Source organism: Mustelus asterias, chromosome 11 (assembly GCF_964213995.1).
Source record: "Mustelus asterias chromosome 11, sMusAst1.hap1.1, whole genome shotgun sequence".
NCBI classification, from domain to species: Eukaryota; Metazoa; Chordata; class Chondrichthyes; order Carcharhiniformes; family Triakidae; genus Mustelus; species Mustelus asterias.
The window spans coordinates 108,100,806-108,119,236 of record NC_135811.1 but is presented as its reverse complement, the minus strand read 5'-3'; the positions used below and the strand labels follow the sequence as shown (position 1 = coordinate 108,119,236).

The 18,431-nt window shown below is 42.6% G+C and overlaps 1 protein-coding gene across 8 annotated transcripts in view; it reads left to right on the top strand.

Annotated features, from left to right (window-relative positions):
- Positions 1 to 15,650, top strand: part of LOC144500789 (sorting nexin-11-like) — a 137,124-nt gene extending 121,474 nt beyond the window's left edge. For all 8 annotated transcript variants that reach the window (XM_078224241.1, XM_078224240.1, XM_078224246.1 and 5 more), the window contains 2 exons: positions 10,000 to 10,200; positions 12,789 to 15,650. In XM_078224241.1, coding sequence (XP_078080367.1) covers positions 10,000 to 10,200; positions 12,789 to 12,879 — 292 coding nt within the window. In that variant the 3' untranslated portion in view covers positions 12,880 to 15,650. The remainder of the gene's footprint in view (positions 1 to 9,999; positions 10,201 to 12,788) is intronic.
- Positions 15,651 to 18,431: the final 2,781 nt, after the last annotated feature.

Sequence of the window (18,431 nt, the reverse complement as noted above, 5' to 3'; positions counted from 1 at the left end):
TTGATAGCACAAGCTTTCGGAGCGCTGCTCTTTCATCGGGCAAGTGCCTGAAGGAGCAGCGCTCCAAAAGCTCATGCTACCAAATAAACCTGTTGGACTTTAACCTGATGTTGTGAGACTACTTACTGTGCCCATCCTACTCCAATGCCGGCAACTCCACATCACAATTATAGGTATGAAATGATACGGGATAAAGGCGGCAGAATGGAGTTAGGTCACAGATCAGCCATGATTTCACTGAATGGCTAAACAAGCTTTTGGGGTAAAATGGCCTCCTCCTGTTCCTATGAAAATTGGGACAAAACAAAAAGCACAGTGAGAACAACAAGGATGAATTTATGTGGAGTTTTCTTGCTGTGACTGAGCGAGGTTTAATTCCATTCTGTATCTGTGCGGTCAGTGTCCCTGTTTTCATGTCTATAGGACATGCCTCTTCTGTGTAAAGGCAGTGTGGAAACATCATTAATTCCTTCACTCACTGGTGCTTTATGGCATATGGTAATCCATTGAGAAGATGCTGTCAGCAAAAGTAATCATCTTCCTAATTATAGCTCCCATTTCCACCTCTTGCTCTCTTTGATTAATGATCAAGTACAGTTCTCAAAATCTCTGGGCAACCTGTGTTTTTCCTTAACTTTGGTCTAAGAATGTGTGCAACGCTGTAAGAAATACCCATCTCAAGCTACCCAGACAATCGATTAACTGGATGGACCACTTTGCAAGGTGTTACAAATCAACTCCATAGTCTGAGCTGAGCAGGAAGTTATGGCATGTACTCTTCCTCACAGCAGTTGGGTTTTTACAATGTTGCCAGTGCTCTTCCATTTTGAAATATCTTGAGTTCATAACTTGCGCTGATGAGATCTCAAGACCAGTGCTCTGTATTGATGGGCAGGTATCATAGGTATTTATTTCATTATCGTACCCATTCAAACATTTGCCCTTGAACTGAGCCCAATCCTGTATTCAGCACACTCATATATGCACAACATGGGCCAGTGCCGTACCATACTGCTTATTGTGACAATACATTCACAGCAAAAAAGATAAAAGAAAGATTCACATCCTCAGGTATTTGAAGATTCTTTACAACCAATGAAATACTTTTCATGTAAGGTCACGTTTTAATATAGAAAACTCAGTGGCCAAATTGTACACAGCAAACTCCTATTAATGCATATAATGATCAGATAATCCGTTCCACTGATGTTAGTTGAAGGATAATTATTGGCCTGAAGATCTGGAAGGAATTACCTCCTCTTCTTCGAGCTACTTCCATGGAATGTTTTATGTCTTATTTTCAAACATATCCTCTCTCTTCCCTATCTCTGTGACCTCCAGGATATCTGTATTCATCTAGTTCTGGTGTCCTGGGAACTCCTGATCTTAATTTCTTCACCATTGGTGACTGTATCTTAAGTTGCCAGGACCCCAAGCTCTGGAATTCCTTTCCTAAACCTCTCTACCTCACTTTCCTTCTTTAAAGCACTCGTTAAAACCTACCCCTTCAACCAAACGGGCAGCACGGTAGCACAGTGGTTAGCACTGCTGCTTCACAGCTCCAGGGACCTGGGTTCGATTCCTGGCTTGGGTCACTGTCTGTGTGGAGTTTGCACATTCTTCTCATGTCTGCGTGGGTTTCCTCCGGGTGCTTCGGTTTCCTCCTACAGTCCAAAGATGTGCGGGTTAGGTTGATTGGCCATGCTAAAATTACCCCTTAGTGTCCTGCGATGCGTAGGTTAGAGGGATTAGCGGGTAAATGTGTAGGGATATGGGAGTAGGGCCTGGGTGGGATTGTGGTCGGTGCAGACTCGATAGGCCGAATGGCCTGTTTCTGCACTGTAGGGTTTCTATGATTTCTATGATTTCAAACCATTGGTCATCTAATTTAATATCTCATGTGTCTGTGTCACATTTTGTTTTATAATGCTCCTGTAAGCGACTTGAGATGTTTTATTATTTTAAAGATGCTATATGAGTATAAGTTGTTATTGTTTGTCTGAGGGGTAAATGTGGCCTTCGTTTGATGTTGCATCCGAAAGATAGCACCTCTGACAGTGCAGCACTCCCTCAGTACTGCACTGGAGAATCAGAGTAGATTCTGTGCTTAAGTCTTTGGAGTGGGACTTGAATCCACAATCTTCTGATTCAGAAGTGAGTGTGTTACCTACCACATCACAGCTGGCATAAATGTGAATCTGCTGAAGTGGAAATGCTTTATGTTGGATGTTCTGCACTTTGGAACCCAAAAACCAGTGTAAATGGTTCAGGGGACTGCAGCAAACTGAGACAGGAATGATCCCTTCAAGGAGGCATTAAAGTGCCTTTTTGGGATGCTAATAAATGTACAGTTATCACCAATGCTTTGTACTTTTAGGATTGTACAATATTTCAGTAGACACCGTTTCCGAGTCCCGGTGTGCTCATTGCTCAGGTTCTGGTGTTCATTTTATTAGTGAATAATTAAAACTCTTCACATCTTAATGACTCCACATCGTGTAAAATCATAGAAACCCTGCAGTGCAGAAGGAGGCCATTCAGCCCATCGGGTCTGCACCGACAACAATCCCACCCAGGCCCTATCCCCCGTAACCCCACATATTCACCCCACTAATCCCTCTAACCTATGCATCCCAGGACACTAAGGGGCAATTTAGCATGGCCAATGCAACTAACCCGCACATCTTTGGATTGTGGGAGGAAACCGGAGCACTGGAGGAAACCTACGCAGACACGGGGAAACTTCACACAAACAGTAACCCAAGCCAGGAATCGAACCTAGATCTCTGGAGCTGTGAGGTAGCAGTGCTAACCACTGTGTTACCGTGCTGCCCAGAAAATCATTCCATTATTTAAGGAAAAGTTCCTTATTTATCTTAACTGAAGCCATTAAGTTAACTTCACCGAAATTAGTGAGTGTGTAACCAGAGGACATAAATCTCAGATTACAAGTAAAAGAATGAATAAAGAGGTTTGATCTTTTTCTCACATGTTTATTATGACAGAGTAGAAACTGTAACAGATCTCACAGCCTTAATCCTGGTACAATTCTGGTTATCTTCTCCCCATCTCTCCTGAAGGTGTTGCCTGCTTGCTGAAGTACAGTTCCAGCTCTATTTCATGGCACTTTGTCCAAATGGCCATTTGTCCTTTGTGAGTCAACAATGTGGGGTCAATTCTGAGTCTCAGAGGGTGCCAATGAAGAGGCTACCCTGTGATCTTAAATCCCCAGTATTGTTTAGATATGGACAGGGAAGCACAGGCAGCTCAACAGATTGAAACTTGACGGCCAGGGGCCGTCAGCATTGTAAATTGCAGTGGCTCCAGTAATAGTTGAGAATGTGGGTCCTGGGGCACCAGGAATTTATTTGGTGGAGCCTGCTGTTACCTAAACAAAAGTGTCGGGGATCCAGTTTATGTTGTAGGACCCCAGTTTGTAAATTAAAAGGAGTTCATTGCCTGAAACAGGTGAGTGCTTCAAACACCTGGCAGTGGAAACATCCAAATAGGAGCCAGCTTCATCGCAGTGTTCATGAGTTGGGGAGCCATTCTGAAACTGTTCTTCCCATCTTACTCTCCACCAAATCACAAGTGAGGGAGGTGAAATTTGAGTCTGAGAGTATTGCTATGGTTCAGGTTAGAAACTCCAGAATGTTTTATGAAGCTCACCTGAATCATAACTTTTGCATCTTGAATTTGGCTAGGATAAGCATGATATGTTCGACTTCAGATATGAATCAAAAGACCCACGAAGAAGCTTTTATCAAACAAAGTTTATTTCAGAATATAGTTAAAATGTATGGAAAGAAAATTAGCAATAACTTCTATCAGTTACAAACAAGAAATAAAACAACCACGATAATGTATAACCCTTAACAAAGTATCAAATGTGTTCCAATCAAACCAAAACCCTTGCCATCGACCAAGGTTCGATACAGCAAAGTCTACTGCTCATGTGATAATGGAAATTAAGTCCTTTGGTTGAAGTTTGCAGTTCTCTGGATTCACTCTGAACAGTTTGAAGATGAGACAGCTTCCCAAAACACCACAGAGACTCTGGTCCTGCCCCCAACAACAGCAGATTTCACCCTTCAGGAAAACAATAACTTGTTTTCAGCTAACCAACAGAATTTTCAAAACAACAGGGAGAGAGGGAACACACTTCTTTTTAGCTTGCTATCCCTTCTAAAACTAAAACTCAAACCTGAAAATGGAAAAAAACTGTCTAAAAACACATGACTGTCCTCCTAACAATGCAGGATCGTAAAACTAATCCCAGAGTAAACACAAACAACCCCATTTAAGCCACTTAAGTAGCAAATAAAAGGACATTTCCAGTTAAGCCAGCAACAATGACATCACTGAAGTTGTGAGCTATCGATTGGATAGGTAACCTATCGATTGGATAGGTAACTGGCTGTCTGATCGAAGACAGAGGGTGGTGGTGGATGGAAAATTTTCGGATTGGAGGCAGGTTGCTAGCGGAGTGCCACAGGGATCAGTGCTTGGTCCTCTGCTCTTTGTGATTTTTATTCATGACTTAGAGGAGGGGGCTGAAGGGTGGATCAGTAAATTTGCTGATGACACCAAGATTGGTGGAGTAGTGGATGAGGTGGAGGGCTGTTGTAGGCTGCAAAGAGACATAGATAGGATGCAAAGCTGGGCTGAAAAATGGCAAATGGAGTTTAACCCTGATAAATGTGAGGTGATTCATTTTGGTAGGGCTAATTTAAATGTGGATTACAGGGTCAAAGGTAGGGTTCTGAAGACTGTGGAGGAACAGAGAGATCTTGGGGTCCATATCCACAGATCTCTAAAGGTTGCCACTCAAGTGGATAGAGCTGTGAAGAAGGCCTATAGTGTGTTAGCTTTTATTAACAGGGGATTGGAGTTTAAGAGCCGTGGGGCTATGCTGCAACTGTACAGGACCTTGGTGAGACCACATTTGGTATATTGTGTGCAGTTCTGGTCACCTCACTATAAGAAGGATGTGGAAGCGCTGGAACGAGTGCAGAGGAGATTTACCAGGATGCTGCCTGGTTTGGAGGGTAGGTCTTATGAGGAAAGGTTGAGGGAGCTAGGGCTGTTCTCTCTGGAGCGGAGGAGGCTGAGGGGAGACTTAATAGAGGTTTATAAAATGATGAAGGGGATAGATAGAGTGAACGTTCAAAGACTATTTCCTCGGGTGGATGGAGCTATTACAAGGGGGCATAACTATAGGGTTCGTGGTGGGAGATATAGGAAGGATATCAGAGGTAGGTTCTTTACGCAGAGGGTGGTTGGGTGTGGAATGGACTGCCTGCAGTGATAGTGGAGTCAGACACTTTAGGAACATTTAAGCAGTTATTGGATAGGCACATGGAGCACACCAGGATGATAGGGAGTGGGATAGCTTGATCTTGGTTTCAGATAAAGCTCGGCACAACATCGTGGGCCGAAGGGCCTGTTCTGTGCTGTACTTCTTCTATGTTCTATGTAAGAAACCACTGAAACTGTGAGAGCTGCAGAAATCATATTTTTTAAAAACCTTTTTTAAAGGTACACTAACATCACAGTGTTGACTGCTCTAACCTTAACTCTGTGCCCGCCCTCCAACCAAGCCAGAGTTAACATCCATTCAAACACCCCTCCCCAAAAACAAAACAGACCAAGAATTGAATCTGAGACCTCTTGTATGACTCATTGCTATCAGCGGGTAACTGGAGATTTTGTGTTAACTAGGTTACTGAATTTATTCACTGTATTCTTTGCAATATTATTTCTTTGAATCTTGTGATTGTTGCAGGGAACCTGTGCATTGGGACTTGGCACATTCTTGTACCATGTCCATCTTGTTGTTCCGTGTGTGTGCACGTGCTTGTGTAGATAGTGACTTTTACTGGTAACTCTCCACATTAGGAACCTCACTCTCAGCTGGATTAACAACAGATCACTGCATTTGGGTCTGAAAGGGAAAATCCAGAGTTAAATTTTCATTTGAGATACTCCAGCCTCTGGTGGGTATGTTTATGTGTTACTCACATGGTTAAATAGCACTCTGACATTCCTGTCTGATCTCACATGTGAAGGATAGCCACTTATCGTCAAGATGATTGTCAGATTTGGTGGAGATGTACCAGCGAGAATCAGTGTCTTCAGAGAGGAGGAGGGGGAAAAAGTTGCTCAGTTAGGGGAAGAAATTTCCAGCGCTTAATGACCTCATATCTTGAGAATGCTGAATGTTGGGGCTCACGTGAGAGTTGGTTTTCTGAGTAATTAGTTACCCATCACCAGATTAATGTTTAGAAAAGTGATTCTGAAGGAGATATTAAATCTTCTGCTTAAAGCTGCAATATGTACATGGACTATGAAACTATATACTTAATACAATTACCCCAAGGCTCCAAATAATGTGTTTAATACCCAGGGCACTCCTCCCATGCCTGTTTCCGGACACTCATTCATTTTTATCATTTGATCTATGCTACATAGTAAAAGCAAGTTTCAGGCGGATGTGCTCCACCTACTGACAGACTAGTTTGAAGAAATTATCAGCATGATTTGTCAATTATGGTTCCTGCTGATGCTGAACTAGGTGAAAGATCCTGCACCGGATGGATTTCATTGTTTATGGTTAATGAAGTACGTTTTGAAGTGTACTCACTGTTGTAATGTAGGGCAAGTGGCAGCCAATTTGTAAACAGCAAGTTTTTAGTGACATGAGTTGAAGGATGAATAATGGTCTGGACACTGGGAGAATGCCCCTGTTCTCTTTCAAAATAGTCATGTGGAATTTTTTACATTCACTTGAGCGGACAGACAGGGTTAGTTTAAAGTCTCATCTGAAAGCAGACACCAACAGTGCAGCACACCCTCAGTACTGCACTAGAATGTCAACCTGGATGTTGGTTAAAGTTTTAAAGTTTATTTATTAGTCACAAGTAAGGCTTACATTAACACTGCAATGAAGTTACTGTGAAATTCCCCTAATCGCCACAGTCCAGCGCCTGTTCGGGTAAATACACCTAACCAGCACGTCTTTCAGAATGTGGGAGGAAACTGGAGAACCCGGAGAAAATCCGCGCAGACACGGGAAGAACGTGCAAACTCCACACAGACAGTGACCCAAGCAGGGAATCGAACCTGGGTCCCTGGCGCTGTGAAGCAGCAGTGCTAACCACTGTGCTACCGTACCGCCCCAGTTGAAAGATAAATATTGGTCAGGACACTGGGGAAACACACCCCTGCTTTCTTCAAAATAGTGCTGGGGATCTTTTAAGTCCACTTGGGAGGGCAAATGGGATGTTGGTTTAGCACCTCATACAAAAGGTGGCACCCCTGACAATGCAGGACTCCCTTAGCACTGCACAAGGATGTCAACCTAGATTGTGTACTCAAACCTCTGGATTGGGACTTGAATCTGAAACTTTCTGACAAAGTGTTAGTGCTAACTAACTGAGCAATGACACCGTAATGAGTCCTGACACCCTGGACAGGATGGAGATAATCAGCCCTGGTTCCTGATGGGGATATGTTGGTGATCCTTGCTGAAGAGTCCGTATGTTAGTTGTTTCAGGTAATAATAGATTTCAGGTACGTTCATCATTGCCAACACTCCAGGATTGCCCTGAAGTCTTCAGGAAATAACAATGAATCTCCTTGAGACAAGCAATCAGGAGATAAATTACTTGCTATAAACAAACTGATTTTTTTTTGAGTACTGTTGTTTACTAATTCTAAAACGTAGAATGGTTGGAGATGGTGAAAAAAGCTGTTTGACATGGTGGGGCTGTTGGATTATGTGCTGAAACCTCTGGGAATGCCCCAGTCAGAGTTGGAAATCTAAGATACAATGCCGTCCTGTTTGAATATCTTGCTAACTAGACTTATAGACTTGTGGAATGGTTTGTTGGATTGTTAGCCTGTAGGAATCAGCAGCTTCAGAAGAATAGAGAAGGCTGGAAAATGAAGCTAAACCAATTTCTTGCACTTTGTGGGCTGATTGGGTTAGCAAATGAGAATTATAATCTTTGCAAAACATTCTTGCCTGATTTTCTTAACGGAACAAGCAGGATGCTTTAATTTTAGCTTGCAGAGCTGATTATGTGAATCAGGATGTTGATCAGACAAATCTACGATCAGCTTCCCTCACCCCTGGTTACAGATGAGCTCCAGTATTGCTAAGTGTGTTATGCTTCATTTGAGCCAATGGGAAATGATCTTATCAGTGTCTGTCTGCTATTCTAAATCAGAAAAGCACTTGCAGACAGTTTGAATGTCATTGCAATCCTCATGCAGGGAAATCAACAGACTCTGGCGCACTGTGAGTCTGATTTAAATCAGTTCTCTGCAGATCGCTATTCAGAAGGGCAAGACAGTTTGCATTTTCTACTTGCAATCCTCTCTGCAAAAATAATCAGACACAAAAGCTTGATGGCGCTTCTTTTCTATGCATCATTATATGTAATAACTTGTGTAAAATCAAAATGTTTGTAAATCTGGTTGCTATTTCAATGTTTTCTGCCCCTCTGCTGAAGCTGCTACTCATTGTATTTGGGGCCCTTTCACTTGACTGACCGTTATTTATCTCTGCGTTTTAATGGGTTCAGCAGGATTTTCAACCGATGAGGACCTGCTGAGCAGTATATCTCACTTGATATCTCCACACACAAACCTTTCATCAGGAATCATTGGCAACAATCAGGAGCAAGGAGCCTGATTCAGGCACCTCACCTACTGCAGCAATACTGAGGACAAGTGTAGTGTGCCAGCTGTGATCAGGTTATTTGCTCCTGATCACTATCCCATGACCCCTGCTGCTGGTGTGTTTGTGTGTGTGTGTGTGTGTGTGTGTATAGATATGCAGTAACAACAGAATTGAGCTTGGCTTTAATGCCTTCCTATTAAACTACGTAGAATCATACCACATGAAAGGAGGCTATTCTATTCTGTGCTATTTCTTGGAAAGTTATTCAATTAGTTCCACTTCCTTACTCTTTTCCCAAAGCCCAGTATCTAGTTATTTTCGAATATCTATTCAATTCCACGTTACCACTGTATGTGCTACACCACCCTATCACTCAGTGCATTCCAGGTGGTAACAACTCGCTGCATAAATATGGAGACAGTCACTGGTATCAGAGCAGCTGGTGCACATCGAACAGCCTAGAAAGAGTTGCCATCTTCCAGACATTGGAGGCAAAACTGGAGAGAGAGGCAACCCACTCCCATATGTATATTATTGGAGTTGTGTATTTCTATGTTTCATACACAGGATTACACACACAGAATATATGACACAGAAACAGGCCATTCAGCCCCACCTGTTGATGCACCACTCGAGCCTCTACCCATCTTTCCTCCTCTAAACCTTCCATCGGAACCCTCTATTCCCTTCTCCCTCATGGCTTGTCTAGCTTCTCCTTAAATACATCTATATTATTTGCTTCAACTACACCCTGTAGTAGCGGGTTTCACATTTTTACCTCTCTTAGGGTGAAGAAGTTGCTCTAAGTTCCCTGTTGGATTTCTTGGGAACGAATCATTTCCTTGCCACTCCTAGTCTTTCAGCCATAGCTCAGTGGCTTACACTCTCAGCTTTGAATTAGAAGGTTGTGGGATCAAGACCCACTTCAGAGATTTGAACTCAAAAATCTAGGTTAATTCAGAAAGCACTCCAGGTGTCTCAGTGAGGGAATGCCGTATTGTTACAGGTACTGTCTTTTGGGTGAGACATTAAAGCCAAGTTTCAGCCTGCTGACTCAGATTCCCATTGCACTATTTGGAAGAAGAACATGGGAGTTCTCCCTGGTGTCAAGGCCAACATTTAACCCTCAATAAACATCACTTAAAAAAACAGTTTGTCTAGGCATTATTTCATTGCAGTTTGTGGGAACCTTTCTGACAGCTGTGTTTCTCAATGTTACAATAGTGACTACATTTCTATTGCCTGTTAAGTGCTTTGAGATGTCCCAAGGTTGTGAAAGGCACCATATGAATGCAGTTCTTTTTCTCTTTTAGGGTTCTCCACACAACGGTCTTTCTGTCGGACAGTCAGCTGCACCTCTTCCTGCAGACACAGCTGTCTCCAGCGCAGATTGAGTCTTGTGTTCAAGGCCACACTCCCTTCTCTGTCAACGAGGCCATCCTGGAAAACGCCATGTGCAGAAAGAGCGTTATACCCAGAGAAGATGCAGGGGCTGTCGGCTATGAGTGCGAAAGGTAATTGGTAGCTTATGAGTATTAGGAGATGGGAAAGGTAGTGACTGTATTGCATGTTAACTTTACACTGCCTCGACAGACATGAAGTAAATCCAACACTGACTGGCAAAACAGCCTGAGGGAAAATAATCATTGGGAAATTGCTAGAATCCATCAAAGAGGAGAGTATAGCAGGATACTGAGAAAATCATAATTTGATCAGGCAGAGTCAACATGGGTTTGTGAAAGAGAAATTGGGTTTAACTAATTTATTAGAGTATTTTAAGGAATAACAAGAAAGATGGACAAAGGGAAATCTGTAGATGTGGTGCACTTGGATTTGCAGCAGGCATTTGATAGTTGCTACATCAAAGGTTACTCCACAAGATAAGGTTACATGGTGTAGGGGGTATCATATTAGCATGGATAAAGGATTGATCAGCTAAGTGGAAGCAGAGAGTAGGCATAAATGGGTCTTTTTTGGGTTGGCAAGATGTAACAAATGGGGTGTCACAAGGATCGGTACTGGTGCCTCAACTATTTACGATGTGGAGATGCCGGTATTGGACTGGGGTGGGCACAGTAAGAAGTCTCACAACACCAGGTTAAGGTCCAACAGGTTTTATTTGGAATCACAAGCTTTTGGAGTGCTGCTCACCTGATGAAGCAGCAGTGCTCCAAAAGCTCGTGATTCCAAATAAACCTGGTTTTTGTGAGACTTCTTGAGTCAACAATTTACAGTCTACATCAATGATTTATATGAAGGAAGTGAATGTATGGTAACTAAATTTGCCAATAGCATCAAGAAAGCTAGGAAACTAAGTTGTCAAGATGGGCAGAGAGTCTGCAAAATTGTACATGGTATTCCAGAGGTGATCTCACTAATGCCCTGTACAGCTGCAGTAAACTCCTTCTTCGATATCATTGCCTTAAAAGCAGGACAGTGAAGATTCACTCGACTCATTTCTTATCTTATGAAAACAGGTTGGGCCTGTACCCATTGGAGTTTAGAAGAATGAGAAGTGGCGTGATTGAAACATATAAGATCCTGAGAGAATTTGATAGGATAGATATCGCAAGGATGTTTCCACTTGCAGGAGAGACTAGAATCAGGGGGCACAGCTTAAGAATAAGAGACCTACCATTTAAGACTGAGATATGGAGAATTCTCTTCTCTCAAAGGGTCATTAATCTGTGGAATTCTCTTCTCCAGAAAGTGAAGGCTGGGCATTGACTTTAATCAAGGCACAGTTAGATTTTTGATAGATTAGAGTCACAAGTTCTTTGGCACAGACTGCAAAGTGGAGTTGAGACCACAACCAGATTAGCAATGATCTTGTTAAACGACGGAGCAGGTTTGAAGGGATGAATGGCCTTGTGCCTAAGTCCTGTGTTTCTTTTGAATTTCTTTTACTGGAACGCACTGCCTTAAATAGCAGTGAAAACAGATTCAGCACTAACTTTAAAAACATTGAATTGGATAAATAAGTAAAGATCTATAGGGAAAGAAAAGGGAGACAAATTGAATAGCATTGGATGGTATTCCAGACCATTCAGGGTCTCAGTTCAGCATCTCATCTGAAAGATGTCACCTCTGATTTGCACTAAAGTGCAGCCTGAAATATATTTCTGGAGGGGGACCTGAAATCACAATCTTCTGAGTCACGAAACCCTGAGCCAAGTTGGCCTGAGTTGATAAGCCGAGACACAGGAGAGGGAAAACTGGAAAGGAAAATAAGTGACCTGTGGAAATGTAATAATTTAACAACAGATTAGATGAGAATGCGGTTTTTGCTGCGAGGTGATGCTGCCTTACACTGGCACAGAATTCCCAGTCCAGCTCTTGATCATATGCCAGTTAGTGGTAGACCCAAAGAGAAAGGAAATAGTAAATCAAGAACCTGTTCATCTAAAAGATGGAAGACATTCATCAGCAAATGTCTTTTCTTCTTTTTAATTCCTTTATAATTTTTAACATTATTCATTCTCGGGCTGTGGATGTCACTGGCATCTCTTGCCAGTCATGGCATGACTGGGCAGTTAAGAGTTCAGAGGGCAGTTAAGAGTTGATTCTGGAATCCCATAGTGGCCAGATCGGGTAAGGATGGTGGGTTTACTAAAGTGAACCATTTTTTACATGACACTGGAGCCAAAGTTTAACTTTGCAGATTTTTAAAAACAGAATTCAAATTCCCAAATAAGGATTTGATCTGAAATTCTCATGATTATTGATCCCGTGTTTCTGGATTATGAATCTAGCAATTACACTGTCGTGCCACCACAGTTACTGCACAGCCAAGAACTATGCCCAAATGAGCAGTAGATGGCACCTGCTCCTCACCCTCTCTACACCAGTCCTAGGTTGACACAGGTGAGCAGTTGCTTGACTGAATTTCTGTCTCTACGCAAGGGAAGCCGCATTCTCATTTTGGGATAGCGGGATCGGGGTCTATTTGGGCCGGGGGTTACAGTACTCATTCACATTCCTAGTGAGCCAGTGGGCGCTGATTGGTGAATTCTGGCAGGATAGTGCTATACGCTGTTAGACTGCGATTCGAACGTATTTGATGTCTCAGGAACTGACTCGTGTACTTTCTGTTTGTGGCCAGCTCACCCTCTCACATTCTGACCAGTGATGTCGAAACCACTGCCGAGATCCCTGCAACTCAGGAAGAGCCAGCTGCCTCCGACGGAATATGAGAACCAAGTTGGAATGATATATTCTGCATTATTGCAAAATTATTCAGGTCCCCTGGCATGCAATGATGTCCTGACACTCAGATTAGTTAAAATACTGACAGGATTAAACACAGGTTAATGTGTAGCTGTGATCCTGGGCTATATGATACCAAAACATTGGACTGTTGCCTTGCAAAGCAGCTTTGAATTGATTGACGTTTACCGCTTATGTCAGTGGCAGCATAGATTAGAATTCTCAGCAAATTCAAAAATACCTTTTAATATGGGATATTTGTGGACTGTCTGTGATGGGTGTTGTTTGGAAGTAGAGCTGGACGCCTCTCATTGTGGTGTGTGGGAAATATTATGCTCTTGTTACTTCCAAACCCAACTATTCGAAGGATTGGTGTTCAGCCTCCAACCTCCCACATTGACTGTTCCAAATCTCTACTGCCTGTGTCCTAATTTCTACAAAGTTCCGTTCACCAGCACCCCCCTGTGCTTGCTGGCCTACATTGGCACTTTAACTTTCAAATTCTCATCCTTATTTTTAAATCCCTCCATGGCCTCACCCCCTCCCTATCTCTGTAATCACCTCCAGCCTCTGCAATCCTCAGAGATTTCTGCATTCTGGATGAGCTGCTTTACACAGAGGATACACACACTGCAGCCAGAAATCAGGTCAGTATATGAATAATTAAAGACTTTCTCAAAAAGCCAATGAAAGGTACCCACTGTTGTAATGTAGGAAACTGGAGCCAGCTTGGACACAGCACGATTCCACATGCAGCAATCTGATCATCTGGTTTAATGATGTTAGTTGAGGGATAAATATTGGCCCAGGACATGTCACCTTTCTTTTTCCATGGGACCCTTGTTTATCTGTGTCCTCTGAAAGTCGGTTCCTCTGACAGTGCAGAACTCCCTCAGTACTGAGACTGGGAGTGTCAGCCTACATTGCTGCTCATATCCATAGAGTGGAGCTTGAACCCACAACAATCTTCTGACTCAGAAGTGAGAGTGCCACTGCTGGTAAATTTGGAAGTTTTGTAAAGTGGATATGGTGAGGGTTTCTGAAGGGTCTGGTTTGTGTAGAATAATTAAAATGACTGACGATGTAAACAAACAGATCACAAATGGAGACCCAGTTTTGATGCTGATTTTTGGTTTGAAAGCACCAACTTGCTGCAGCACAATCTGTAGCAAACTATAAATTATGCAGAAGCCCCGTAAGGGGCCACAGCTTTCACTGGCTGGGTATAGCCAGTATAGTTCTGCTGCAACCAGGTCTCTAGAAATAACAAATTGGGTAAACGCTGTTTGTGTATTTTGGTTTAGAGATTGATAACATGTTTGCTAATTAAATAAAAAGAATGCACACAATTATTTAACACAGGACAAAGCAGTCTGCTTGATTGAAGTCTCATTTATCACCTTAAACATTAATTCCCTTCACCACCAGTGCACAGTGGCAGCCGTATGTACCATCTACAAGATACACTGCAGCAACTCAAGGTTCCTTTGATAGCATCTTCAAGCTGGTCACCAAGGTTACCTCTGCCACCTAGAAGGATAAGGGCAGCAGATGCATGAGAACACCTCCACCTGCAAGTTCACCTCCAAATCACACACATCCTGACTTGGAAATTCACTGGTTCTTCCCTCATTGTCATTGGGTCAAAATCCTGTGCTGTGCCTGTACTACACAAAGTACAGCAGGTCCAGAAGATGGCTCACCACCACCTCAGGTGGGCAATAAATGCTGGCCAGTGACGCTACATCCAGAGAATGAATACTGTAATTAAAAAAAAGAGAATCAGAAAAGATTCAGAATGGGGAATCGATCTGATATCTTGGTCAGGATTCTCTGATCTCATTCGCCCCACCACCAGTACCAGTGAGAACAGAGAATTTGGCACTTGGTCAAAACTCCATCCACTGCAGTGGCACCGGGGAGTCCCAGCATCAGCGAGGTCGGAGAATTCCGGCGCTTGTGTTTTTTCACACACACAAACATCAATATAGTGTCCACCATCCACCAGGGTGTAGATTCTTTTACTCCAGTTCTCACCTTCCCAGTGTTCACTTGCATCCTAAAATACATCACAGCAACACACCAGCTTCACACTCCTGATTCAAATGGACATTTTATTCCAGCAGATTCCGAATATCTCTCCAACTCAGCAGAAATAAACAAACCAGGGTGCTGTTCGGGGTTCTTAAGACCCGGACACCTTCAGTCTCACTTCCATGCAACGTTATTGCTCGGGTGAAATAGCTTTTCTAAAAGACAGAAGGTATATTTACACAGAACCTCAGTACATCTCCCAGCTCACAAGGCTTCGGGTAAAAGGAATATATTTGACCACTTAATCTGCCTCTGCTTCCAAGAAGAGTGCTTACCAGGAAATCTCCCTGCCTCTCTTCAAATATTCTCATGGGACCTGCAATGTCCACATAAGCGGAGAGATGGGGAATCATAAAATCATCCAGCACAGAAAGAGACCATTCAGCTCATCTTATCTGTGCCGGCGCAACAGAAAGAGTTGTCCAATTTAGTCCTACAGTCTTTTCCCTAAAACTCTATAAATTAGCTCTCCTAGTACACCGAACTGCCTCATTAAACTTCCTATGGAATCTGATACCAGCACCCTTTGTTCCAGTGTCCTGTGTTCCAGATCTTAAATCTCTGCTTTCAAGTTTACTATATTGAAATACGGTCCCTCCAATAATATTATAATAATAAATGCCTTTTACATATTTTGACATTTTGGAATCAGGAAAGAAATTAAAACCTGGAAATGATTGCTTTTGAAAATTTCAGTGAATTTATTCGTGATATATGATCTGTGCGGTGTGCAGCTGTAAAATAAAGCCCTGTACATCATCAATTGGCTGGATAATTTTCCAAGTAACGGCAAATTATTTCCCAATTAGACCTGGAGTGACGATGTCACAGTCATTTATCCATCAACTGTGAACATTATTGCACATCAGCAAGATGGAAACACACTGACACTTGCTATCGACTGACACAGCCAACATGAGATACACTCTCAAGAAACAAAACAAATGGTTCTCCAGTATATGTTATAAATGATAGCAGGGAGAGATTTCCACCCAGTAATCTAATTTTAAGATCCAGAAGATTAGGTTACTGTGTTGCAATCACTCCCTGGTATCCATTAATCCTGATACTATGCTCCCTTGTGAAATTTGTCACAGTGTTGCTCAGTACTGATGCTATCACAATAATTACTTCTATCAGAAAATCATACAGCACAGAAGGAGGCCATTCAGCCCAATGTATCTCTTTGAAAGTAATCCAATTAGTCCGATTTCCCGATCCTTTGCCCATAAACTGCATGTTTTTCAAATAGTCATCCAATTCCTTTTTGAAGGTGTTGCAGACAGGGTACAGATGGTAGGTGGTTTCCTCTTTTTCCACCTCTTGATTGATCGCAAGAAGGTATGTTTTAAAGAAGAAGCGCTTTAACCCCTTGAGTGCTGTGCCTCTCAAGAGCAGATACATGACAGGTTTTCTCAAGATTTAAGGAAGGGAATAAATGTTTATTTCTCAACACCTGAATGTAATCGCAACAGCACCTACACACAATCGCACACAAGAAAAGGTGATTACAAAAGTGGTAGCATGCATGTAGGTGTTTCTTTTTAAAAAAACAAATAGTCACCATTTCTCCAGCGTTTCAAGATGGAAGCTGGAATTGCTGCAGTTCTGATGATTCTCTTTTGGCAACACTGAAGGAATGAAAGTTGGAAGCTTTCTGGTGATGAATTCACAGTGGCTTACTACTTGTAGCAACAGGTTTGTAGTTTTGCTCCAGTTAAGGTAGTGAAAATCTGGCTTGGTTCTTCAAATCGGTAGATAAGTGGCTTGTCCCACTCTGCCTGTTAACGGATTCTATGTAGGGTTCGTCCTTTACTGTGCAAGATCTTTTCGCTGTGTGGTCTCCTTGTCTCTCAGGAGGGCTGACAATTCAGCTGCTCTCTAAAAATGTATTAATAAACGTTTCTTTACACAAGCTGATTTCTGTCAGGTGACGATAGTATCAGTGTTCACATTACCCACACAAATGGCCCCTGATGACATTAGCACTGATACAATGGAGTTGGAATATCAGCCATTTGCATCCCCATGTGATTTCACACCCATTGGAATTTAGGAATGTAGGAAGGAGGAGCATGTGATGGCCATTCAGCCCTTTGAACCTGCTCGACTATTCAACAAGATCATGGGTGATTTTCTCACTCAATGTCATTTTCCTGCATAATCCCCAAATCCCTTGGTATATTTAGTATCTAGAAATCTATCAGTCTCTGAGTTGAATATGACTGAGCCCCCCACAGCCCTCTGAGGTAGAGAATTCCAAAGATTCACCACCCTCTGAGTGAAGAAATTCCTCCTTATCTCAATCCTAAATGGCCTGACCCTTATTCTGAGACTCTGTCCCGACTCTAGACCCCCAAGCCAAGGAAAACATCCTTCCTGCATCTACCCTGTCGAGCCCATTAAGAATTCTGAATATTTCAATGAGATCACCTCACTCTTCTAAATTCTAGAGAATTTTGTGCCAGTTTCCACAATCTCTCCTCATCAGACAATCCCACCACCCTGGGAATGGTGAATGTTTTCTGTATTCTTTCAATGGCAAGTATATCATTCCCTAGGTAATGAGAACGAAATTTCCAAAATACTCCAGATGTGGTCTCACCAACGCTCCATACAATTGTAGCAAGATATCTTTAACTCCTATAGTCAAATTCTCTTTCAATAATGGTCAACATACCACTTGCCTTCCCAAATGCTTGCTGTATCTGCATGTTAGCTTTCAGTGACTCAACACCCAGGTCCCTTTGGGCATCAGCACTTTCCAATCTCTCATTATTTAAGAAATAATCTGCAATTTTGTTTTTCCTACCAAAGTGGATAACGTCACATTTTACCACATTTCAAAAAAAATGTTCATTCATAGGATGTGGGCATCAATGGCTAGGCCAGCATTTATTGTCCATCTCTGATTGCCATCGGGAGGGTGGTGATGAGCTACCTTCTTGAACCACTGCAGTACATGTCGTGTAAAAATGCCCATGATGCTGCTCAGAAGGGAATTCCAGGATTTTGACCACACAACAGTGAAGGAACGGCGATATAGTTCCATGTAAAGGTGTTATGTGACTTAGAGAGTACTTTTCAGGTGGTGGTGTTCCCATGCATCTGCTGCCTTTGTCCTTCTTGGTTGTAGATGTTGTGGGTTTGGCAGGTGCTGTTCAAGGTGCCTTGATGAGTTGTTGCAGTCTATTGTGTAGTTGATATACACGGCTGTCATTGTGCTGGTAGTGGGGAGACTGAATATTTAAGGTGGTGGATGGAGTGGCAAACAAGTATTCTGCTTTGTCCTGGATGGTGTCAAGCTTCTGAGTGTTATTGAAGCTGCACTTATCCAGGCAAGTGGAGAGCATCCAGTTACACTCCTGACTTGTGCGTGGGTGGGCAGGCTTTGGGCAGTCAGGTGGTGAGTTAATCTCCACAGAATTCCCAATCTCTGACCTGT